The 24,989-nt window shown below is 41.9% G+C and overlaps 1 protein-coding gene across 1 annotated transcript; it reads left to right on the top strand.

Annotated features, from left to right (window-relative positions):
- Nucleotides 1-14,142: 14,142 nt before the first annotated feature.
- Nucleotides 14,143-24,018, top strand: CFAP107 (cilia and flagella associated protein 107; the record flags this gene model as incomplete). Its single annotated transcript, XM_082860144.1, has 4 exons — nucleotides 14,143-14,256; nucleotides 18,828-18,941; nucleotides 22,423-22,600; nucleotides 23,834-24,018. 4 exons carry the CDS (start codon nucleotides 14,143-14,145, stop codon nucleotides 24,016-24,018), a joined length of 591 nt encoding a protein of 196 aa, XP_082716270.1.
- Nucleotides 24,019-24,989: the final 971 nt, after the last annotated feature.

Below are 24,989 nucleotides of genomic sequence, written 5' to 3'. Positions count from 1 at the left end.
TTCTTAGCCATTCCCTAGTGGTGGACACATTTAGTCTCTTTCCAGTTTTTCACAAACAATTCTGTAGTGAACATTTCTGCACATGCCCCCTTCTGCACTTGTGATTCTCTGTGATAGGTTCAAGAAGGACTTTTGACCCTGCACAATTTTACATGTTGATAGATGCTACCAAGAAGGCTGTCCCATTCCCTCTTTTTCCTAGCAGGTCTCAGCTTCAGGGGAAGTAGTTGGATCGTAACCACCAATGCCAAAAGCAAAAAGAAAATTGATTGGCTTGACAACAGGTCGAGTGGGATGGAGTTGGCTGGCAGGTCTGTATTTGAAAGAGAAAATTTCTTAACTCAAATGAACCTTTCCAAAAATCAGTTGAGGAGTTTGGGCAGGCTGCAATATTGCTGGTATGTTGCCTCTAACATCCTTGTCTCCATCTAACAAAGCAAAGGATGCCAGAGTCAGCAGATTGGCTCCTCGTTCCCAGGTTGTCAAGGCTTGCTCTTGGCTAGAACACCCCTACTCCAACATTGTAGCTGGTTTCTTGCAAATTGCTGTGCAAGGTTGAATCAATTAAGGCAGTGCCTGGGGCTCAGTTTTCAAAGCACTCATCCTAGGAAAAACCCCACAAGAGTCTGACCTCCTTACAGTGAAACAACTTCCTGCTATGTCATCACCAAAGGATAGAACAGTTTTAATTTTAAGTTAAAGAGACACATTCTGGGTTTGTTATTGCTGCTTGTGCAAAGCCGCTTCTGCAAAGCCGCTTCTGCAAAGCCGCTTCCGGGAGGCAGAGTGATGGAGGACACACGGTCTGGAATCAATTAGAGGCCCTATATTTACTTAACCTCCTAGTCCCTCAGTTTTCTTGCCTTGAAATGGGGATAATCATATTGAATGCATAGGGGTGTTTGTGCCAAGCAGGCTGAATCGATGTAAGTTGTGATTAGGCATCTGCTGTTCAACAGATACAGTTACAGAGGTGCTGGTTATCAGACTCACAGCATATCCGCTGATGGGGATAACAAGCTGCTTTTGTGTTCAGGAATCCCCTCTTCAAAGAGAATCTAGAATTGTTCCCTTTGGGATATTTCTGCCCCAATTTCCCAAATTTACTCCTCTAATATAGGGAAAGGAATGGATTTTGTTATTAAAATAAACTTGGTTTAGGCACGAAGCGAAGAGAGGGTTGAACATTTATTGATTCCTTATATGTGATAGGCATTTTATGAAGTGCTTTGTAGGTGACCTTTCACTGAATTCTCATAATCTTCTCTTATGAAGTACATGATATTTACTCCCAATTTACAGATTAGGAAACCAAGGCTGGCTTAAACCAGGAACTTGGTCAAAGTGAAACAGCTGGTAAGAGGTGGGACTGGAAGTGGAAGCCAAGTTTGTCTGAGTACCCAGCAACCCCCCACCCCATCCCGTTCCTTGTGCAATAACCCAAAGCTGATTGCCCACCTTTAAGAAGTATTTCTAGGATGTACTAGACCAGGAGACGAGAAGTCAATTCCTTATCCATCTTTGAGGTCTCACCATAGAAGGGTGCCACCTTCTGTGGAACTAGACCCTCGTCCTATGGGCACAGAGTCTTCTGTAGCTCCTCCAGTGTGGTGCTGAACACACAGTATTGTGATTATTCAATGACCAAAAGTGTCTGCTCCTAAACTAGATTAAAGTGATCCCCAGTTTCTAATATGCACAGGTGATTGGAAAAGCAAGTGACAATCATCTCTGATGGAAGATAATATCATCCTAGACCTTACCATTTAGTTTTTCAGATACCAGGCATACAAGAGAAGCGCTAGCAACAGAAACCCACAGAAACAACCGTTAAAAAAAAAAAAAAGGAAGCCACTGTAAAATAGCTCTGTTTATTATGTAGATAAAATAGCTGTGCTGAGAATTTCCTAAGATGATTGAATGATTAAGTATTAAAAAGTATTTTATACTTTTCAACATACTTATCTTTATATACTTTTTTAATATATTTAGGGCAAAATCCTTAAACCATAAAATATTGACACAATAGAGGTGATCAACAATGCCACATCTTGGTTCTCTAAAAAGACTGATAAAATTGGTCGGTATCTGATGAGACCAATAAGGAAGAAAAGGAAGAAGCACAAAGAGTAAATACTAGGAATAAAAAGGGACTTCAGCACAGATCCTAGAGATATTAAAAAGATGATAGGACATTATGAACAATGTATGACCCCAAATTTGAAATTTAGATGCAATGTGTAAATTCCTAGAAAAATACAACTCACCAAACTGACAAAAAAGGAAAGAGAAAAATCTGATTAGTTTTGTAACTAATAAAAGATACTAAGTCCACAATGAAAAGCCTTCAAACAAAGAAAAACAAAAGAGAAATCTCCTGGCCCTGATGCCATGACTTATTTAATATTCATGGATGAAATATATTAATCTTATGTAAACTTTCCTAGAGAATATAAAAAGTAGGCATATTCTTTTATGAGGTTAACTTAATATTTTTAAAATTTTTGTTTATTTAGTTTCCTATTAGTCATCCATTTAATACACATCAGTGTATACATGTAAATCCCAATTGCCCAATTCATCACACCACAACCCCTACCCCCTGCTGCTTTCCCCCCTTGGTGTCCATATGTTTTTTCTCTACATCTGTGTCTCAATTTCTGCTCTGCAAACAGGTTCATCTGTACCATTTTCTAGGTTCTACATATATGCTTTAATATACGATATTTCTTTTTCTCTTTCTGACTTACTTCACTCAGTATGACAGTCTCTAGATGCATCCACGTCTCTACAAATGACCCAGTTTCGTTCCTTTTTAGGGCTGAGTAATATTCCATTGTATATATGTGCCATATCTTCTTTATCCATTCGGCTGTTGATGGACATTTAGGTTGCTTCCATGACCTGACTATTGTAAATAGTGCTGCAATGAACATTGGGGTGCATGTGTCTTTTTGAATTATGGTTTTCTCTGGGTATATGCCCAGTAGTGGGATTGCTGGGTCATATGGTAACTCTATTTTTAGTTTTTTACGGAACCTCCATACTGTTCTCCATAGTGGCTGTATCAATTCACATCCCCACCAACAGTGCAAGAGAGTTCCCTTTTCTCCACACCCTCTCCAGCATTTGTTGTTTGTAGATTTTCTGATGATGCCCATTCTAACTGGTGTGAGGTGATACCTCATTGTAGTTTTGATTTGCATTTCTCTAATAATTGGTGACGTTGAGCAGCTTTTCATGTGCCTCTTGGCCAACTGTATGTTTTCTTTAGAGAAACGTCTATTTAGGTCTTCTGTCCATTTTTGGATTGGGTTGTTTTTTTTAAAAATATTGAGCTACATGAGCTGTTTATATATTTTGGAGATTAATCCTTTGTCTGATGATTCATTTGCAAATATTTTCTCCCATTCTGATGGCTGTCTTTTTGTCTTGTTTATGGTTTCTTTTGCTGTGCAAAAGCTTTGAAGTTTCATTAGGTCCCATTTGTTTATTTTTGTTTTTATTTCCATTACTCTAGGAGGTGGATCAAAAAATATCTTGCTGTGATTTATGTTAAAGAGTGTTCTTCCTATGTTTTCCTCTAAGAGTTTTATAGTGTCTGGTCTTACATTTAGATCTTGAATCCATTTTGAGTTTATTTTTGTGTACGGTGGTAGGGAGTGTTCTAATCTCATTCTTTTACATGTAGCTGTCCAGTTTTCCCAGCACCACTTTTTGAAGATACTATCTTTTCTCCATTGTATATCTTTGCCTCCTTTGTCATAGATTAGTTGACCATAGGTGTGTGGGTTTATCTCTGGGCTTTCTATCCTGTTCCATTGATCTATATTTCTGTTTTTGTGCCAGTACCATATTGTCTTGATTACTGTAGCTTTGTAGTATAGTCTGAAGTCAGGGAGCCTGATTCCTCCAGCTCCGTTTTTTGCCTCAAGACTGCTTTGGCTCTTTGGGGTCTTTTGTGTCCCCATACAAATTTTAAGGTTTTTTGTTCTAGTTCTTTAAAAAATGCCATTGGTAAGTTGATAGGGATTGCATTGAATCTGTAGATTGTTTTGGGTAGTATAGTCATTTTCACAATACTGATTCTTCCAATCCAAGAACATGGTATATCTCTCCATCTGTTGGTATCATCTTTAATTTCTTTCATCAGTGTCTTATAGCTCTCTGCATACAGATCTTTTGTCTCCCTAAGGAGGTTTATTCCTAGGTATTTTATTCTTTTTGTTGCAGTGGTAAATGGGAGTGTTTCCTTAATTTCTCTTTCAGATTTTTCATCATTAGTGTATAGGAATGCAAGGGATTTCTGTGCATTAATTTTGTACCCTGCAACTTTACCAAATTCATTGATTAGCTCTAGTAGTTTTCTGGTGACATCTTTAGGATTCTCTATGTATAGTATCATGTCATCTGCAAACAGTGACAGTTTTACTTCTTTTCCAATTTGTATATCTTTTATTTCTTTTTCTTCTCTGATTGTCGTGGCTAGGACTTTCAAAACTATGTTGAATAATAATGGTGAGAGTGGACATCCTTGTCTTGTCCTGATCTTAGAGGAAATGCTTTCAGTTTTTCACCACTGAGAATGATGTTTGCTGTGGGTTTGTCATGTATGGCTTTTATTAAGTTGAGGTAGGTACCCTCTATGCCCACTTTCTGGAGATTTTTTTTTTTTATCATAAATGGGTGTTAAATTTCTCAAGCTTTTTCTGCATCTGTTGAGATGATCATGTGGTTTTTACTCTTCAACTTGTTAATATGGTGTCTCACATTGATTGATTTGCGTATATTGAAGAATCCTTGCATCCCTGGGATAAATCCCACCTGATCATGGTGTATGGTCCTTTTAATGTGTTGTTGGATATGTTTGCTAGTATTTTGTTAAGGATTTTTGCATCTATATTCATCAGTGATATTGGTCTGTAATTTTCTTTTTTTGTAGTATCTTTGTCTGGTTTTGGTATCAGGGTGATGGTGGCCTCATAGAAGGAGTTTGGGGGTGTTCCTTCCTCTGCAATTTTTTGGAGAAGGATGGGTGTTAGCTCTTCTCTAAATGTTTGATAGAATTCACCTGTGAAGCCATCTGGTCCTGGACTTTTGTTTGTTGGAAGATTTTTAATCACAGTTTCAATTACATTACTTGTGATTGGTCTGTTCATATTTTCTATTTCTTCCTGGTTCAGTCTTGGAAGGTTATACCTTTCTAAGAATTTGTCCATTCCTTCCAGGTTGTCCATTTTATTGGCATAGAGTTGCTTGTAGTAGTCTCTTAAGATACTTTGTATTTCTGCGGTATCTGTTGTAATTTCTCCTTTTTCATTTCTGATTTTATTGATTTGAGTCCTCTCCCTCTTTTTCTGGATGAGTCTGGCTAATGGTTTATCAATTTTGTTTATCTTCTCACAGAACCAACTTTTAGTTTTATTGATCTTTGCTATTGTTTTCTTTGTTTCTATTTCATTTATTTCTGCTCTGATTTTTATGATTTCTTTCCTTCTGCTAAGTTTGGGTTTTGTTTGTTCTTCTTTCTCTAGTTGCTTTAGGTGTAACATTAGATTGTTTATTTGAGATTTTTCTTGTTTCTTGAGGTAGGCTTATATTGCTATAAACTTCCCTCTTAGAACTGATTTTGCTGCATCCCATAGGTTTTGGATCGTTGTGTTTTCATTGTCATTTGTCTCTAGGTATTTTTTGGTTTCCGATTTGATTTCTTCAATGATCTCTTGGTTATTTAGTAACGTATTGTTTAGCCTCCATGTATTTGTGTGTTTTACTTTTTTCCCCCTGTAATTGATTTCTAATCTCATAGCGTTGTGGTCAGAAAAGATGCTTGGTATCATTTCAATTTTCTTAAATTTACTGAGGCTTGATTTGTGACCCAAGATGTGATATATCCTGGAGAATGTTCCGTGTGCACTTGAGAAGAAAGTGTAATTCACTGTTTTTGGATGGAATGTCCTATAAATATCAATTAAATCTATCTCGTCTATTTTGTCATTTAAAGCTTGTGTTCCCTTATTAATTTTCTGTTTGGATGATCTGTCCATTGGTGTAAGTGAGGTGTTAAAGTCCCCCACTATTATTGTGTTACTGTAGATTTCCTCTTTTAGAGCTGTTAGCAGTTGCCTTATGCATTGATGTGCTCCTATGTTGGGTGCATACATATTTATAACTGTTATATCTTCTTCTTGGATTAATCCCTTGATCATTATGTAGTCTCCTTCCTTGTCTCTTGTAACATTATTTTAAAGTCTATTTAATCTGATATGAGTACTGCTACTCCAGCTTTCTTTTGATTTCTGTTTGAATGGGATGGGATATCTTTTTCATTCCCTCACTTTCAGTCTGTATGTGTCCCTAGGTCTGAAGTCGGTCTCTTGTAGACAGCATATATTTTATTTTATCTATTTATTTATTTTGCCATACGTGGGCCTCTCACTGTTGTGGCCTCTCCCGTTGTGGAGCACAGGCTCTGGACACGCAGGCTCAGCGGCCATGGCTCATGTGCCTAGCCGCTCCGTGGCATGTGGGATCTTCCCAGACCAGGGCACAAACCCGTGTCCCCTGCATCGGCAGGCAGACTCTCAACCACTGCGCCACCAGGGAACCCTGATGGCATATATATATGGGTCTTGTTTTTGTATCCATTCAGCAAGCCTGTGTCTTTTGGTTGGAGCACTTAATCCATTCACATTTAAGATAATTATCGCTATGTATGTTCCTATTATCATTTTCTTAATTTTGGGTTTTTTTTTTTTGGTAGGTCCTTTTCTTCTCTTGTGTTTCCCACTTAGAGAAGTTTTTGTTTTGTTGTAGAGCTGGTTTGGTGGTGCTGAATTCTCTTAGCTTTTGCTTGTCTGTACAGCTTTTGATTTCTCCATTGAATCTGAATGAGATCCTTGCTGGGTAGAGTAATCTTGGTTGTAGGTTCTTCCTTTTCATCACTTTAAGTATATCATGTCACTCTCTTCTGACTTGTAGAGTTTCTGCTGAGAAATCGGCTGTTAACCTTATGGGAGTTCCCTTATATGTTATTTGTCGTTTTTCCCTTGCTGCTTTCAATAATTTTTCTTTGTCTTTAATTTTTGCCAATGTGATTACTATGTGTCCCAGCATGTTTCTCCTTGGGTTTACCCTGTATAGGACTCTCTATGCTTCCTGGACTGGGGTGGCTATTTCCTTTCCCATGTTAGGGAAGTTTTCGACTATAATCTCTTGAAATACTTTCTCGGGTCCTTTCTCTCTCTCTTCTTCTGGGACCCCTATAATGCGAATGTTGTTGCGTTTAATATTGTCCCAGAGGTCTCTTAGGCTGTCTTCATTTCTTTACATTCTTTGTTCTTTATTCTGTTCCGCAGCAGTGAATGCCACCATTCTGTATTCCAGGTCACTTACCCGTTCTTCTGCCTCAGTTATTCTGCTATTGATTCCTTCTAGTGTAGTTTTCATTTCAATTATTTTATTGTTCATCTCTGTTTGTTTGTTCTTTAATTCTTCTAGATCTTTGTCAAACAGTTCTTGCATCGTCTCGATCTTTGCCTCCACTCTTTTTCTGAAGTCCTGGATCATCTTCACTATCATTATTCTGAATTCTTTTTCTGGAACGTTTCCTATCTCCATTTCATTTAGTTGTTTTTCTGAGGTTTTATCTTGTTCCTTCATCTGGTACATAGCCTTCTGCATTTTCATCTTGTTTATCTTTCTGTGAATGTGGTTTTTGTTCCACAGGCTGCAGGATTGTAGTTCTTCTTGCTTCTGCTGTCTGCCCTCTGGTGGATAAGGCTATCTAAGTGGCTTGTGGAAGTTTCCTTACGGGAGGGATTGGTGGATGGTAGAGGTGGCTGTTGCTCTGGTGGGCAGAGCTCAGTAAAACTTTCAGGTTAACTTAATCTTAATAATAAAATCCCACAAAAACTGAGGAAATGAAAACTGCAGGCTATGAAAATCTTACTCATGTATACAGAGACAAAAAAATTTTCTAAAAAATATTTGGCAAGCGGAATCCAGAAATATTAGAAAAAGGATACTGTATCATAATCATATATACTAGAGTTTATACTAGAAATGTAAGATCAGTTTAACTTTGCAAAATTAATCAATACAATTTATCACATTAATGGATTCAATGAGAGAAAGTGTGTGATTATCTTAATAGATGCAAAAAATCAAACATTTATTTATGGAAACTGTCTAAGCAAATTTAGAATAGAAGGAAACTTCTTGAACTCAATAAACAGCATTTACAAAAGCATCATACTTAATGGTAAACATTAAACATTTTTCCTTTGGTATTAGGAACAGGACAAGAGTTGCTCACTACCATTTTTAATCAACATTGTTCTGGTGGTCTTAGCCAATGCAAAAGACAAGTATAAAACCAGTTAGGATTGGAAAAGAGGAAATAAAATAGGTATTATTTGCAGATGCTATACTCTTGCATGCAGACTCTCAAAGAATCTACAGGGAAATTATTAGAATTCATAAGATAATTAACAAGGTTGATGGACATAAAGTTATTTTTTTAAAAAATTAATTGCATTTTAATATATAGGCAAGAATCAGAAAATGAAATAAAAAATAATTCATTTAAGTAGCATAAAATACAAACTACATAGGAAGAGATGATATCAAGAGAGTGAAAAGACAACTCACAGAATGAGAGAAAATATTTGCAAATCTTATATCTGATAAGAGATTAATATCCAGAATATAAATAACTCCTACAACTCAAACACACACAGAGATACACACACACACACAATTAAAAAATGAGCAAAGGACTTGAATAGGCATTTCTCCAAAGAAGATACACAAATGGCCAATAATCACAGGAAAAGATGCTGAATATCATTAGCCATTGGGAAAATATAAATCGAAACAACAATGAGATACCACCTCACACCTATTAGGATAGGCTATTACAAAAAAAAAAAAAAAGAAAGAAAGAAAGAAAAAAAAGAAAAATAACGTGTTGGCAAAAAATGGAGAAACGGGAACCCTGTGCATTGCTGGTGAGAATGTAAAATGGTGTGGTTGCTGTGCAAAATAGCTTTGTGGTGCTGATTCACTCTTAGGTGACTACTCAAAAGAGTGTAGCTCAAACAGCTATCTGTAAACCAGTGTTCACAGCAGCATTATTCACATAGCCAAAAGGTGGAAACAATCCAATTGTCCATCAACAGATAAAGTGTGGTATATATATACACACAGTAGAATATTATTCAGCCATAGAAAGGAATGAAATTCTGACATATACTACAACATGGATGAACCTGGAAAACATTTGGTTAAGTGAAATAAACTATAAGGTATCTAGAGTAGGCAAATTCATAGAGACAGGAAAGTAGAATAAAGGTTACCAGGGCTTGAGGGAAGAAGGAATGAGGAATTATTGTTAATGGGTACATAATTTTTGTTTCAGATGATGAAAAAGTCCTAGAAGGTGTGGAGTAATGTAAACAAACACTCATACACTGTTGGGGGAGGATGTAAATTGATATAACTCTTTGGAAAATAGTTTGGCATTATCTAGCAAAGTTAAGACACACATACCCTATGACCCAGAAACCCCACTCGTAGGTATATATCTAAGAGCAGAGGTTTTCAAAGCATAGTCCACAGACCCCCAGAGATCCCCAAGCTCCTTTTAGGGGATCTTCAAGGTCAACACTATTTTCTTTTTTTTTTTTTTTGGTGTGTATGACTGTTTGTTTATTGGGGTATAGTTGTTTTACAATGTTGTGTTTGTTTCTATTGTACAGAAAACTGAAGTAGAGTTCCCTGTGCTATACAGCAGGTTCTCATTAGTTATCTATTTTATACATATTAGTTAGTGTAGATATGTCAATCTCAATCTCCTAGTTCATACCATCCCCCAACCCTTTGCCCCCTTGGTGTCCATATGTTTGTTCTCTATGTCTGTGTCTCTATTTCTGCCTTGCAAACAGTTTGCTCTGTACCATTTTTCTAGATTCCACATATAGGCATTAATATACGATACTTGCTTTTCTTTTTCTGACTTCCTTCACTCTGTATGACAGCCTCTAGGTCCATTCACATCTCTGCAAATGACCTTATTTCATTCATTTTTATGGCTGAGTAATATTCCATTGTGTATATGTACCATATCTTCTTTATCCATCTGTTGATGGAGATTTAGGTTGTTTCCTTGTCCTGGGTATTGTAAACAGTGCTGCGATGAACACTGGGGTGCATGTGTCTTTTTGAGTTATGGTTTTCTCTGGGTATATGCCCAGTAGTGGGATTGCTGGGTCATATGGTAATTCTATTTTTAGTTTTTTAAGGAACCTCCATACTGTTCTCCATAATGACTGTATCAATTTACATTCCCACCAACCATGTAATATTAAGATGTTATTTGCCTTTTTCCACGTTGTTGACATTTGCACTGATGGTGCAGAAGTGATGGGGGTAAAACTGCCAGAGCCTGTGCATAAGTCAAGGCAGTGCCATTAACATTTGTGTTCTTCGCCACCACACACTCGCAGCTTTTTAAAAAAATTGCTAGTTTCACTTCGTCCCAGCTTACCCTTCACCCCTCCCCCATGCCGTGTCCTCAAGTCCATTCTCTACGTCTGCGTCTTTATTCCTGTCCTGCCCTTAGGTTCATCAGAGCCATTTTTTTCTTTTTTTTAGATTCCATATATATGTGTTAGTGAAGTGAGAGAGTAGCATTGACATATACACACTACCAAATGTAAAATAGATAGCGAGTGGGAAGCAGCTGCATAGCTCAGGGAGATCAGCCCAGTGCTTTGTGACCACCTAGAAGGGTGGGATAGGGAGGGTGGGAGGGAGGCACAAGAGGCAGGGGATATGGGGATATATGTATACATATAGCTGATTCACTTTGCTATACAGCAGAAACTAACACAACATTGTAAAGCAATTATACTCCAATAAAGATGTTAAAAAAACCTGCTAGTTTCACATAGAGTGTCCTTGATGAAGAAGTAAAAATTATTAATTTTATTAAATCTTGACCCTTGAACAGATGTCTTTTTCACATGCTGTGTGATGAAATGGGAAGGACGCATGAGAAAGCTCTGCTGTTGTGTGCCCAAGTTCAATGGTTCTCTTGAGAAAGAACACTCTGTGTGTGATTGTTTGAGTTATGAGTGAAATTAGCTGTTTTTTTTTTTTTTTGCAGCTTGTGGGATCTTAGTTCCCTGACCAGGGATCAACCTGGGCTCCTTGCTGTGGAAGCTCAGAGTCCTAACCACTGGACCACCAGAGAATTCCCAGGTTTTTTGTTTTGTTTTGTTTTTTAATGAAACACAATTTTTACCTGAAAGAATGACTGGCAGACAAATCATGGTTATTCGAATTGGAACCTTTGGCAGATGATTTCTCAAAAGTGAATGATGGAAGGCTGTCACTTCAAGGAAAACAATGGTCAGTAGTTGTTGCCAATGACAAAAATTTTGAGCTTTCAAGCTAAAACTAGAATTTTGGAAAGCCCGTATCTACCACTGTGAGCTTGTCAACTTCCTAATAGATGCTTTTCTGATGATATCAGTAGGGATATTAGCAAATGTGATTATTTTGGGATATAGTATAATGAAACGTCAACATTTGGAAGATCTGCTCAGTAAAATTATCTTTTCCAAATGACCACCATGATGTTACAAAATTACAAATGGGTTAAAGATCTATCCAAAGCACAAGATCAATCAGTGGATTGTTTTTTTTGCAATACGCGGGCCTCTCACTGTTGCGGCCTCTCCCGTCGCGGAGCACAGGCTCCGGACGCGCAGGCCCAGTGGCCACGGCCCACGGGCCCAGCCGCTCCGTGGCACGCGGGATCCTCCTGGATCGGGGCACGAACCCGCGTCCCCTGTGTCGGGCAGTCGGACTCTCAACCACTGCGCCACCAGGGAAGCCCCAATCAGTGGATTTTAACGTAATAGGGCTCAAAGAGTTCACTGAATAGTTTCAGATTCCACACTGCAACTAAACTTTAAAAACTGCCACTTGTTGAGTTTTGGTGTAGTAGCAAAGAATATCCATGATTAACTGCAAAGGCTAGTAAAATATTTCTCTTTCTTCTAACTACATATCTATGTGAGACTGATTTTCTCCTTTAAACAAAACAACATATTACAACAGATTGAAAGTTTGTTGTTACTTATAAATTAATAAACACTAATTAATATATAATATAATTCATTGGGTCGGGCAGTTCTGTGGTGTAATATTCCTGTCATGACTGATTTCAAGCTACCAACATGACTACAGAATGTAGTGTTGGCTCTCACGAACTGGTACAATCTGGCTCCAGACCACTAATATAATCCACATTTTAAAAAGCCCTTTGGGTCCTCAATAGTTTTTAAGAGACTAGAAATTTTGAGAAACAGTGCCCTAGAGAAATGGCTATATCTGGCTACTAGGAGACATGTTCTGTGTCCAAAAGTATTTAGGAACCACAGCAACATGCAACATGGATGATTCTTAAAAGCATTAACCATATTGAGGAACAGAATTCAGACTCAGATGAATACATGCTAGAGGATTCCATTTAAAGTCCACAATCAGGCAATACTAAGCTTGAGTGTTTAGGAATGCATCCTTTGGTGCTAAGCATATACAGAAAATCAAGGAAGAGATTGCCACAGAAGTCAGGTTGGAGTGGAAGAAGGCATATGGGAACACTTCTGGGGTGCTGGGAATGTTTTATTTCTTGACCGACATGCTGGTGGGGTTTTGTATACTAGAATTCATTTTTTCTGTACATTTATTTTTAAAGTAATTTTTCATGTTTGTGTTACATTTTACAATAAAAAGTTTAAAAAAATGGAATTATACAGAACACGTAGCTCTCTTGGGTTTTGATTGAAAGGATAGCCCATCTTCCTGGCTCAAGACTTGCCCAGACTATGGTACCTGCCAAATAGAAGTTTGCTCTGCTCTATCTTCCATGTCCTTTCCCTGCCACATAATTAGTTTCAATATGGAACAAATAATTTCCTGGAGTTCCTCTATTTTTGTTTAAAAGCCATTGGAAAACACTTTCTCTGAATTGCTTTTTTGAAATGGAATGTCTTCATTTGTGGCAAGCAAGACTACAGTGTACTGCTTCTTTAACTTAACCATATATTGCAGGCATCTTCCTATGTCAGCATTTTTTAACAGCTACAGGGTATTTTTTTATATGATGTGTCACAATCAGCTCTCTGCTGATAGATATCTAGGTGGTTCCTGATTTTTTGGCTTAATGAATAAGCAAGATCATGGTCTTTATCCCATTAGACTGAGCTCTATAGGGATGGGGCCCTGGTCTAGCCACTGATGTATTGTAGCCCCAGCTCAGTGCCAAGGATGTGGCATATGCTTGCTAGAATGACTCTGGAATGAATGAATGGAGATGATCTGAATGAACAATATTTATTAGTTTGACCACAAAGATAGGATTCTTCCTCAAGCCCCTTAGGCAAAGGGGCAGATGGGCAGTGAGTAGAGTCCAGTGGTTTAGACCTGAATCAGAGTGGATTTAAATCCCAGCTCTCCGCATGTGTGACTGGAGGCAGCTACTTAATCCCTCCTTGCTTCAGTGTCCTCATCCATAAAATGGGTACAGTCATTGGCACCTGCTTCATAGAGCTGCTCTGAGGATTAAACAAGTGAGTACATGTAAAAGTCTCAGTATGGGCCTAGCACATCAGCACTCATTAAGCAGTAGAATGTCATCATCTCAACTCGTTCTAGTTGTAAAAATGCAGCAAAGATGATGCCTTTTATCAGGTGGTGACATAGAAACCAGGTCCTTCTGCCTCCTGCTTTTGTGGCGATTGTTGTTGGTTTGATTTGCTTTTGGGGTGTCAATTTTGCTCCTGAAGAATCAGCTGCCCCCTTAAGGAGAGTATTTATACTCAGAGTCTATCACCATGGAGACAGTCAACAGTAGGGAATCCAAGATCACATCACCTCTCCCTGGAGGCTGAAAGTGGACTCTCAAGGCCCTTTTATTCTGTGAAGTTAGTAGAGTTTCATCTACTACCACTCCTTTTGACTGATGAAAAGAAAAAAAAAGGCATCCCAAACTCAGCAACTTCATAACATCTCCCACCCCCGAAACCTTAAACTGTGTTAAGTCAGAGAAGCTTGGGGCAAATCCTTACCATGCAGTTTCTTACTGCAGTAAGTCCACAGTCATTCTCCACTCCGAGCTGGAAGATTGAGGCCAAGTATTCAACCAGAGTGCTCACTGGAAACTGGTTGGAGGAGAGGAAGATGGTAAGAAAAAAGGAGGTGGACAGAGGGCTCAGAGGGAGACCTGCTAGGGAGAGGGAGGAGTTAGGACATTATTATTTTCAAAGGGCCATAGGCGACTGCATCTTAAGAAGGTGGCACTGTGCTATACATAGAGGAGTTACGTTCAAGCAATCATCAAGGTCCCTATTACATCTTGAAAACCTCATAGCGCAGGTGTCAATATGGTTGTGCCTTGCAGTTCCATATTCAGTGGAGTGTTTCTAGGCATCCAGTGTTCCCTGTCCCTAATTCCACTGCACCTTGATTTGAAGAATGTCTGCTCTCCCTGGGCTGGCCCTTCCCAGGATGTGTTACCTGCCAAGGCAGGCTTGACACTCCTTGTGTTGATGTCCAGGGATGAACTGCTGTTCTCTGGCACCTGTTATGCAACCTTGCCCTGCCTGTGCATTTCAGCTTTCACTTTCAAAACAGAACAAATGGGCTTTTGGTGTTCCCATGTACCTTAAAGGTCATCACAAAATACTTTGCCTGAATTGACGTACTTAAAATAGAATATCTTCATTCGTGGCAATCAAGACTGACCCACTTAAATTTCTACAGAGACGTCTAGACATCCTCACGTCTTCTTGGAAAATAGGCAAGGGAAAGAGGGTGAGATAGAATTGGCAGCTTTGATGCAAGTGCGGGGAAGGTTGATGGTGATTTCTGAGAACTGGAAAAGGCTGTTTTCATGGGGGAACATGAACATTTACGACCCCTCTGGTCAGATGTGGCTTTTGGCCATTTTTAGCCCTGACTGCACTTGGCTTTGTTTAGGGAGTAGGGGTGTGTAATCCAAGGGCAAGAAGGACTGGGTGAGCAGTCCCTTCAGGCTCCTGTGGGCAAGGCAGTACCCAGGGATATTATGGACTGGTCCAACACCTAGAGGAGATTGCATAAAGAGAGCAGAGTTGGAGTGATGTCAGAAAGATGGCAGACTAAGAAGCTCCAGGTTCCTTGTTCTCTCATGGAAACACTTAAAAAGCAACTATAGCCTAACTGAAACAACTATATGGGAGCTCTGCAAAACAAAAGTCTATAGCAAAAAATCAAATGCCCAGTAGAAAAAGCCACATTCAAAATAGTAGGAGATTCCATGGCATTTTTACTTGCCCTTTCTGCATTCCCTCCCCAGCACAGTGTGGTGCAGTGTGGGGGAAGCAGTGGCTCAGCTCCCAGTTCCCTCCCTGGAACCCAGAGGGAGTGGAGCAACATTGTAACCTGTCTGGAAGCTGCCTGAGGGATTGGTCTCTGTTCTGCCTAAGTCAAGAGACCAGACAGGGAAAAGTGGGTAGTTCATATTTTAGGCTAGGAAGAGCTTGAAAAGCAGCAGTGGTCACAGTTAATGAAAGCTGCCAGGGGACTACAAACTTGCAAATGTCTGGGGGCAAGAAATTATAGGTAGAGGAATGCAACAGAACATCGAAGGCTCTGAGAAGCCAGGAAGAGACTCCTCAGATAATTAAGGCATTTTAAAGCAGCCATGTACACAGGGGAAATAAAAGTGTGCGCATGCATGCGCGCACACACACACACACACACACACACACACACACACAGAGGCCTAAGGAGGATGCATGCTCATGTTCAGAAAAGTCCTGAGAAGAACTTAAACCTTCATACCTGGCTGATTCCAAGGCTCAGAACATGCCCTGCTACTTAGCGGAGAACTTTCCTTGAGTGGAGCCAGTCTGCAAAGACTAGGAGAGATGGCTGTTTTTTTCAAGTGCTCAGTGTTCAACAAAAAAATCATAAGGCATACAAAGAAATAGGAAAAGATGGCCCACTAAAAGGAAGAAAATAAAGTGGCAGAAATGGTCCCTGAAGAAGCACAGACAATGGAAGTACCAGAGAAAAACTTTAAAAAACCTGTCTTAGGGGCTTCCCTGGTGGTGCAGTGGTTAAGAGTCCACCTGCCAATGCAGGGGACATGGGTTTGATTCCTGGTTCAGGAAGATCCCACATGCTGCAGAGCAACTAAGCCTGTGTGCCACAACTACTGAGCCTGTGTGCCACAACTACTGAAGCCCGCATGCCTAGAGCCCGTACTCCTCAATAAGAGAAGCCACAACAATGAGAAGCCTGTGCACCTCAATGAAGAGTAGCTCCTGCTGGATGCAACTAGAGAAAGCCAACTAACATCAACTGAGACCCAACACAACCAAAAATAAATAAATAAAGTAAATAAATTTAAAAGAATTTAAAAAAACCCCACCTGTCTTAAATATGCTTAAAGAGCTAAAAGAAAATATGGACAAAGAATTAAATGAAATCGGGAAAATAATATACAGGCAAAATGAGAATATTAATGAAAGAGAAATTATAAAAAGGAACCAAACAAAAATAATGGAATTGAAAAACTCAGTAATTAAATTGAAAAAAAATTCACTAGAGACATTCAACAGTGGATTTGAACAAGCAGAAGAAAGAATCAGAGAACTTGAAGACAGATCATTTGAAATTACTGAGTCCAGGGAGCAAAAAGAAAACTGAATAAGAAAAGTGAACAGATCCCAAGGACTTATGGGACATCATCAAGCTGACCAGTATACAGATTATGGGATAAAAGAGAGAGAGAAAGGGGCAGAGAGATTATTTGAAGAAATAATGGCTGAAAACTTCCCAAACTGGAAGAAAAGATATGGATCTACAAATCCAAGAAGCTCAATGAAGATCAAATAAAATAATCCCCAAAGAGACCCACACAGAGACAATTATAATCAAACTGTTGAAAGTCAAAGAAAAAGAGATCATCTTTAAAGAAGCAAGAGAAAAATGAATCATCACATACAAGGGAGCCCTAATAAGATTATCATTAGATTTCTCAAAAGAAACCTTGCAGGTCAGAAGGCAGTGGAGTGATATATTTAAAGGGGTCAAAAATAGTAACAACAAAAACCCCCACCCCACTATCAACTGAGAATACTGTTTTAGCCAGCAAAACTCTACTTCAAAAATGGAGGAATTAAAACATTCCCAGATAAACAAAAGCTGAGGGAGTTCATTACCACTAGGGCTGCCCTACAAGACATGCTAATGGGAGTCATTGAAGTTGAAATGGAGAAATGCTAGACAGTAACTTGAAGCCATATGAAAACATGAAGACCTCTGGTAAAGATAAATACACAGACAAATATAAAAACCATTATTATTATAATTTTGGTTTGTAATTCCACTATTTTCTACATGATTAAAAAAACCCAAGTGTATAAAAATAATTAAAAATCCATGTTAGTGCATACATGGTAGATCAAGATGTAATTTGGAACATCAATAACATAAAATGGGAGAGGGCAGAACTCTAAAGGAGTGGAGTTTTTATTAATGAGTTAAGGCAAGTCAGGATCAATTTAAAATAGATTGTTACAAAGCACAGCTAACATCATACTCATGCAAAAGAATGAAGTTGGACCCTTACCTCACACCATATTAAAAAATTAATTCAAAATGGATCAAAGACCTAGATACAAGACCTAAAACTATAAAACTCTTAGAAGAAAACATAGAAGAAAAGCTGCATGACCTTGAAGTTAGCAGTGATTTCTTGGATATGACACCCAAAACATAGGCAGCAAGAGAAAAAAATAGATAGATTGGACTTCATCAAAATTAAAAACTTTATGCATCAAAGAACTCTATCAACACTATCAACAGAGTGAAAGCAGGATCTTGAAGAGAGATATTTGCACATTCATGTTCTCAGCAGCATTATTCACAGGAACTGAAAGGTAGATGTAATCCAATGACGAATGAATGGATAAACAAAATGGAGCATGTACATACAATGGAATATCACTCAGTCTTTAAAAGAAAATTATGACGTATGCTACCGTGTAGATAAAACTTGAAGACACTATGCTAAGTGAAATAAGTCAGTCACCAAAAGACAAATACTCTATACTTGCACTTATCTGAGGTACATAGAGTAGTCAACTTCACAGAGACAGAAAGTAGAATGATGGTTGTCAGGGGCTGAGGGAGGGGAGATTGAGGAGCTGTTGCTTAATGGGGACAGAGTTTCAGTTTGAGAGGATGAAAAATTCCTGGAAATGGAGGGTGGTTGTGGTTGCACAACACTGTTAATGTACTTAATGCTACTGAACCACACACTTAAAAATAGTTAAAATGGTACCTTTTATTAAGCATATTTTACCACAATGAATTTCAAAAAAAAATCAACCACAAAAATGTAATATAATGGGGGAAAGAAAGAGTAGAGTTGGGAAGAGTGAGCAACAAAGGAGAAAAAGAAAGGGAGGAGTCGAGCAGGGAGAGAGAGGAGAGAACAGAAACAGGAGTGACCATGAGATATGGTCAGATGACACCAAAACAGCTTTCCCAAGGGCTCTTGGGGGTTGCCAAGTCCCTGAGCACACTCCTTTTCAAGTACTGGAAGGGAGCGGGGCACAATTAAGCCTGTGTTGTGCAGGATGCCCGGGGTCCATATTTACCCTTTTTCTGCCCAGCTTCCAATGGTTGGGAGCTGAGGGGATGCAGCAGAAGTTTGAGAAGGGGCATCACAGAAACTGTCCTGAATATTTGGTCTTTTTCAGTTCACCAAAGGCACTGAGAAAACACCCCAGACCATTTATAGAAAAGAGTATATCCCCTTCCCAGGCCACAAACCGGACCAGACCTCCAGGTGGTACAGCAAGAGGAGAGTTGAGGTAAGAGGGCTCGGGACCCCCCACTCAGGCCTGACTCCCTCCCAATGCTCAGGAGACACTAACAGCCAGACTCTTTCTAGATCCATTTCCCTCTTAGAAACTCAGGAGTAACCTCATTAAATACCCTCCCGAGCCAGATGGCTGCCAATGTCACTTATCCTTATTTACTGGGTGGACAGATGTCAATCTAATCTCAAGCATTCCCCTTGGCTGGTATCCCAGTACTTTCCTGGGCCATTTCCCCCCTTCCTTCACACTTTTCCAACAGGGTGCAGGCAAAGAATATGGGAAACAAACAAAGGTAAGTGTTCAATTAAGGTGAATGTAGTCAGGGGTCACACAAAGTACTCCAAAAGTTAAGTGGTGGTGATGTTTGAACAGACAGTGTTTGTAGCAGCTATGCCCAAGCGTCCTGTTCTTTTGTATGAAAAGTCAAGGACCGTTCAGTGCACTCTCACTTGTTGGGTGCCTGTTTGTGAGTGTGGCTGTGTTCCAGGCTTTCAGAACAGGGAGCAGGGCACTGCAACCTCAGAACATGCCTTCCACGCCCAAGACCAGGCATTAGAGACATTTATCAAATTAGGTGAGAGTGTTCCAGAGGCTCAGAGATCCTGGCCCTTCCAGGAACAGGAGAGAAAGCCTCTGCCTATATCAACTCTCATGGGTACTTCCCACCAGGTTCAGCCTGGAGAGAATAAGCTTGTAGGTGCTCACCCACTGGGTGCACAACTATGCCCTGTCCCCACCATGATCTGGGTGTTCCCCCAAGTTATTTCTTCTGCCAGCCTGCTGCTCATAGAGGTGATTTCTGTCCCCTCACTCCCACCCCACACAACCCTATCTTTGCCTAAATTCAGGGTGAGGGCAGGGAGGCACAGAATGAGGGATGGACATCCTTCAGAATGGAGCATTGTAGAGCTGGAAGGGACCCAAGGGATTGTCCAGCTCAGCACGCTCATTTTCAGATAAAATGTGCCCAAGGGTGGCGAGTGTCCTGTCTGAAGCTGTGTAGCCTGTCGGTAAGGGACTGAACAGGGGGCTGCTCAGCAATCAAGAAATCAAGCAAAAAGTCTCCTCAGATCCCTTTTCACCACCTGCCAGAGTTGACTCTTCAACTTCTGCATTTGGGGATTCATGTCAGTATAAACAGTGCCAGATGTTCAGTTCTGTGCTAGCATCCCTGGACCATGATGGCACCTCTGGTTTGTGCTGTCATATCTGGGTCGCACTGCATGGTCCTCGGACCGTGCTGATGCTTTGGTGCTGCCAACCATTAGCATCAGTGTGCACTGGAGACACAAACATATTTGAATACAAGGAAGTCAAAATTAGAACCCACAATCCTAACCATCCCCTAACCATCAATGTACATGAGGCATTTAGCTTACCTTGGGTGCCCTTTTTTTTTTTTTTTTGCGGTACGTGGACCTCTCACTGTTGTGGCCTCTTCCGTTGCGGAGCACAGGCTCTGGATGCGCAGGCTCAGCGGCCACGGCTCACGGGGCCAGCCGCTCCGCGGCATGTGGGATCTTCCCGGACCGGAGCACGAACCCGTGTCCCCTGCATCGGCAGGCGGACTCTCAACCACTGCGCCACCAGGGAAGCCCCTTGGTGCCCTTTCTTAAAGACATTTGTTGTCCCATCACAAAGCCTGATGAGGGATAACCACACACACATAGAGCCTGGATAAAATCAAGATGCCTCCTCCAACACATACACAAAATAGAACCCAGCAACTGGATATTCGTGTCTAGGGATTCTGTTCAAATAGCCTGTTTGTGTGCTGAGGACACTGGAAACAGCATCGCTTCCACATTGCTGCTTCAGTTCTGTCGGCTCCTCTGTGTGCTTCATCCTGTGCTCCCCTACTGGGACAGCCTCCATTTCCATCTCCCTCCCCACTTTACTCTCCTCCCTTTGGCAAATGCTGCAACTGCTCTTCCAATTGAGCATGGATCAACGGAGTTTTTATCCCCTAGGCAGGTGTTTTAATCATGTTTTTTATCTTCTGTATTTTACTTTGATATTTTAGGGGTCTTGCTAATCCTGGAGAGGCTGCCCCTCCCAGGGTTAGCTAATTCCTAGGGACAGTAAACAACTTGCCTGCCATCATGCCTTTCAGGTGCAAACCAACCAATCCAGAGACCATCCCTCCAATCACCTCCTTTATCTAATGCTCACATGCGAGGCCAATATTCCCCATTCCAGGCCCAGGCAGTGACAACCAGAGACACCCTGAATTTATTCAAACTGTGCAATCCTACACTTCTCAAACATGCCTACCCTGCTTTGCCCATTCCTTTGTTGGAAAGCACAACGAAGGCTCTGGGCCATGTTCTATCTTCAGTCCTTCTGCCTCCTGACTGACCCTTGTGCTTCCCATGTGGTCCTGTGCAATGTGACATGCCCCCTCCTCTTGGGAATTGTAAGTGATAAACTTTCAAAGGCAGTTGTCTCTATGTCTGTCAGCTTACCGTACCTGATCAAAACAAAAATCTTGTGTGTATGGTCAAGATAGCTGAGAACCCCTCCAACTTGCTTTCCCTGACCTTGGAAATATACTCCAGACATCTGGTGATGTGGACCTTGGGAACCCCTGCTTAATGTCTGTGCCCATCCCCCTGTGTCTCCTTCTGGCCTTGTGATCTGACGGATTCATGGAACCACCACTTGAAATATTCGGCGCAGCCAGTGTTTTTGGGCTGTAGTAGGCACAGACCTCCCCGCGACTCCAGACAAGAGGACGAGCATGGAAATCCACATTATCTTCCCTGTAAATCAGCCCAGTCCTCTAGGATTCCCTTTTAGGGCCAAGAGGATTTTCTTAGGAAAAGCACTGATTCAGGCAAACGTCCCAGAGTCGGGAGAACACGGCTTTCTTCTCCCTGTAAATAACTCCCCACCAAAGAAATCACTCCCTGAGTTGCCAGCTGAGGGAGACATAAATCCTTTGCAGGAGAAGGCAATTTACGGAGCATTCGCTGACTCTTCCCATAGTAACTGATTGAAATAGAAGGTGCAGACGTCAGGCTCGGCACTTAACATCCTTCACTTGCCATGGAAATCGGCGCTTGGAAGGATGAGACTTGAGACAGATCAAAGGGGGTAATTTCAGATCACCAGGGCATGCAGTGAGATGGCCCGGACTCCCCTATTCAGCTGGGTATCCTGACTTTCATGTTACTGCATCCCCTTAGCTCGTTCTCGGGATGAGTTGTCTTGGCATAGGCTGGGAGCTCCTCACGCAGAGAGCTGACTGCAGCTGAGGTGGGATGTGTGTTTGAAGGTGAACTGTGTCATGGTGGGCAGACAAGTGTGTTTCCTGTTGGTGGCTCCCAGGGCTCAGGCAGCCACACTCCCATGGGGGCCCCCTCTCCTTCAGCACCACAGATCTCCATGGCGGGCAGATTCTGTCTCCAGCCACAGCCAGGTGGATGCCTTCGTCTGATTGGTAACATGTGCCCTGTGTCTGTCCTTCCAGGGGCTCCCGTACAAACACCTGATCACCCACCACCAGGAGCCCTCGCGCCACCATCTGATCAGCACGTACGACGACCATTACAACCGGCATAACTATAACCCAAGCTTACCCCAGCTCCGCACGTGGGATAGACATAGGTCGCTGTGGCTCCCAGAGAAAGCTGACTTCCCCCTTCCCGGTATTTTTGTAATTCGGGATCGCCTCCTTTATTGGGCTCTAAAGGGTTCATAGCTGCATAGGGCTGAGGTGTGCCTACCTGGTGCGGAAGAACCTCACAGGTGACTCAGACTCCAGAAAAGCATTAGAATGAGAAGATAGGGAAAGAGTCCTATTTACCTCCAGGCCACCTGCCCTCTCCCTGTGTTGCTGGATGATGTTGCTGTGGGATGAAACTGTCACCTGCAGCACCATGTTTACCTGGAGCACAGGTGGTGGGGCGCAGCATCACTGCACACTCAGATCCATCATCCGTTTCATAAATACTACTGAGTAATCCCCAGGTGCCATGCCCTATTGTAGCATCTGGGGACACAGCAGTGACAGATAGGGAGGAATTCCTGCCCTCAGGGAATTGACACCCTCACGAAGAGACACAGAAGACATCATTAATGAATAAGATAACGTAAGATCCAGTGCACTGCACCGGGATATGTGGTATGAAGAAAAGAAAACGGGTAGCGGAGAGAAAGTGAGGCCGGTATATTGATTCTCATTGGGATGGGATGACAAAGGACGGTCTTTCTGGAGGAAATAACTGAATTGAGAAGGAGGGAGCCGTGCAGGAATTGGAGGGAGGACATCCCAGGGGAAGCAAGAGCGAGTGACAAAGCTGCAAAGCAGGGGTAGAGAAAGGCCAGGTAGGGGCTCACAGGCCACAATAAGGAGTGTGGACTTTGTCCTTCCCTCAGTAACAAGACTTTGAGCAGATTTACCAGGAGAGTGCCTTGATCTGATTTACATTTCAAGCTGCCCCTATCCTTTGCACTTATCTTTTTGTGGAGAGTGAGCGCTTGTCACAACGCATTACTTTGCAAGGGTTTCTCTCAAGGTCACTCTCACAAGCTCCCGCTGCTCCCTTCCCTGCTGGGGTGGGGCAGTTATTATCCAGGAACTGATGGGGCCACTTTCAATCAGGTCATGGGGCTGAATTTTTCAAGGCTTCTCACAGTGTTTGGTCCCTCCTAGGTACACAGGGAGCAGGCCACACCCTGAGGCTCTGGGGGGGGGGGGGCGCTGGCAGGACCACCACCCTCCTGCAAGCCTCCTTCTCCCCTCTGGTGCACGGCCAGCCTAGCTCCCTGGTACGGCAGCCTGGGAGAACCTGCAGGGTCCAACCAACCATTCTCCTGTCCCATCAACAGTAGCCTCCTCCTCTAAGCCCTGTTCACCCAGACTCTGGTTTGCCTTGCAGCTCCCCCTACAAACTACGGACTCTACGAGCAGCTGAAGCAGAGATGGCTCCCATCACCCGAGGCCACCCGGAGGGAGAGCATTTACACTTCTTCCTACCCCAGACCACCTTCTGGTGCTACGTCTCAGCGGGAGCATGCGATTCCGGGGCCTCCCCCTCACCTGCAGCCTGTCCCACACTCCTGAGAACTGCCACCCCATCACAGCACAGGTGGAATCACGTGGAGACCCACCACACCGTCGGACCTGCCAGACAGCAGGCAGCTGCACATACTTCCAGAATTTTAAATCAAGCCGATCTGAGTGGCCCTTGGAATCATGGTCTGTGTTTTATACTCTCTACCCCTCCTCCAAACCCACAGGTTCCTTTCTTTTCCAGCCCACAAATAAAGCCCTTTGACACAAGGAGTGTCATGTATGTGCAGAAGACAGACTTGAAAGTCAAGAGTAACTGGAAGAACCCATAAGTTCCCATATTTCACACAAGGGGAAACTGAGGCCCAGAGAGGTAACATGACTCCAAGTTTTCACAACTCGGTACATATCCTCCAGGAATGTTTGTTGAATGAATGAGTGACATGAGGAATGGGGAGTAGAGGAAGGGTAGGTAGAAGACATAAGAGACAGCTGACATGGAGCCAGCTGGCCTCCTCACGCCTCCTGCACCATCCATTCACCCCACAAACATCCACTGAGCCATGGTCAAGGCAGCCTCTGGCCTCACAGCCTTCTGTCCAGCAGGAAAGGGATGTTGAATGCATCCCTTTCCTGCATTCAGGAGAGGGTGACGTTGGGGGACAGGCTTACAGAAGTGAGGACCTTGGGGGCCAGTAGGTCATAAGGGAGATCGCTGGGGTTGTGCTGAACTAAAGGGGTGCATGAGAGCAGTAATGGGGGCATGGAGACATGAGCTAGTGAGTGAGGGCTTCCCTGAGGAGGGGGCATTTAGGCTGAGACTAGAATGCTGAGATGGACGAGCCAGGTGCAGGGACAGGTGGGAGGAAGGACAGGGTGGCTCAGGCTGCAGGAATGGCATATGTGAGGCTTCGAGTTGGGAAGGAGCTCGGCAGGTCTGTTAAAGGTCCAGAAAGGTGGTGTACTAGTTCTTATTGCTGCTGTAACAAATACCACAAACTCACTGTCCTAAAGTAACACAA

Source organism: Leucopleurus acutus (assembly GCF_964270905.1).
Source record: "Leucopleurus acutus genome assembly, chromosome: 2".
Taxonomy (NCBI): domain Eukaryota; kingdom Metazoa; phylum Chordata; class Mammalia; order Artiodactyla; family Delphinidae; genus Leucopleurus; species Leucopleurus acutus.
This window is presented reverse-complemented; position numbering and strand designations above follow the sequence as displayed.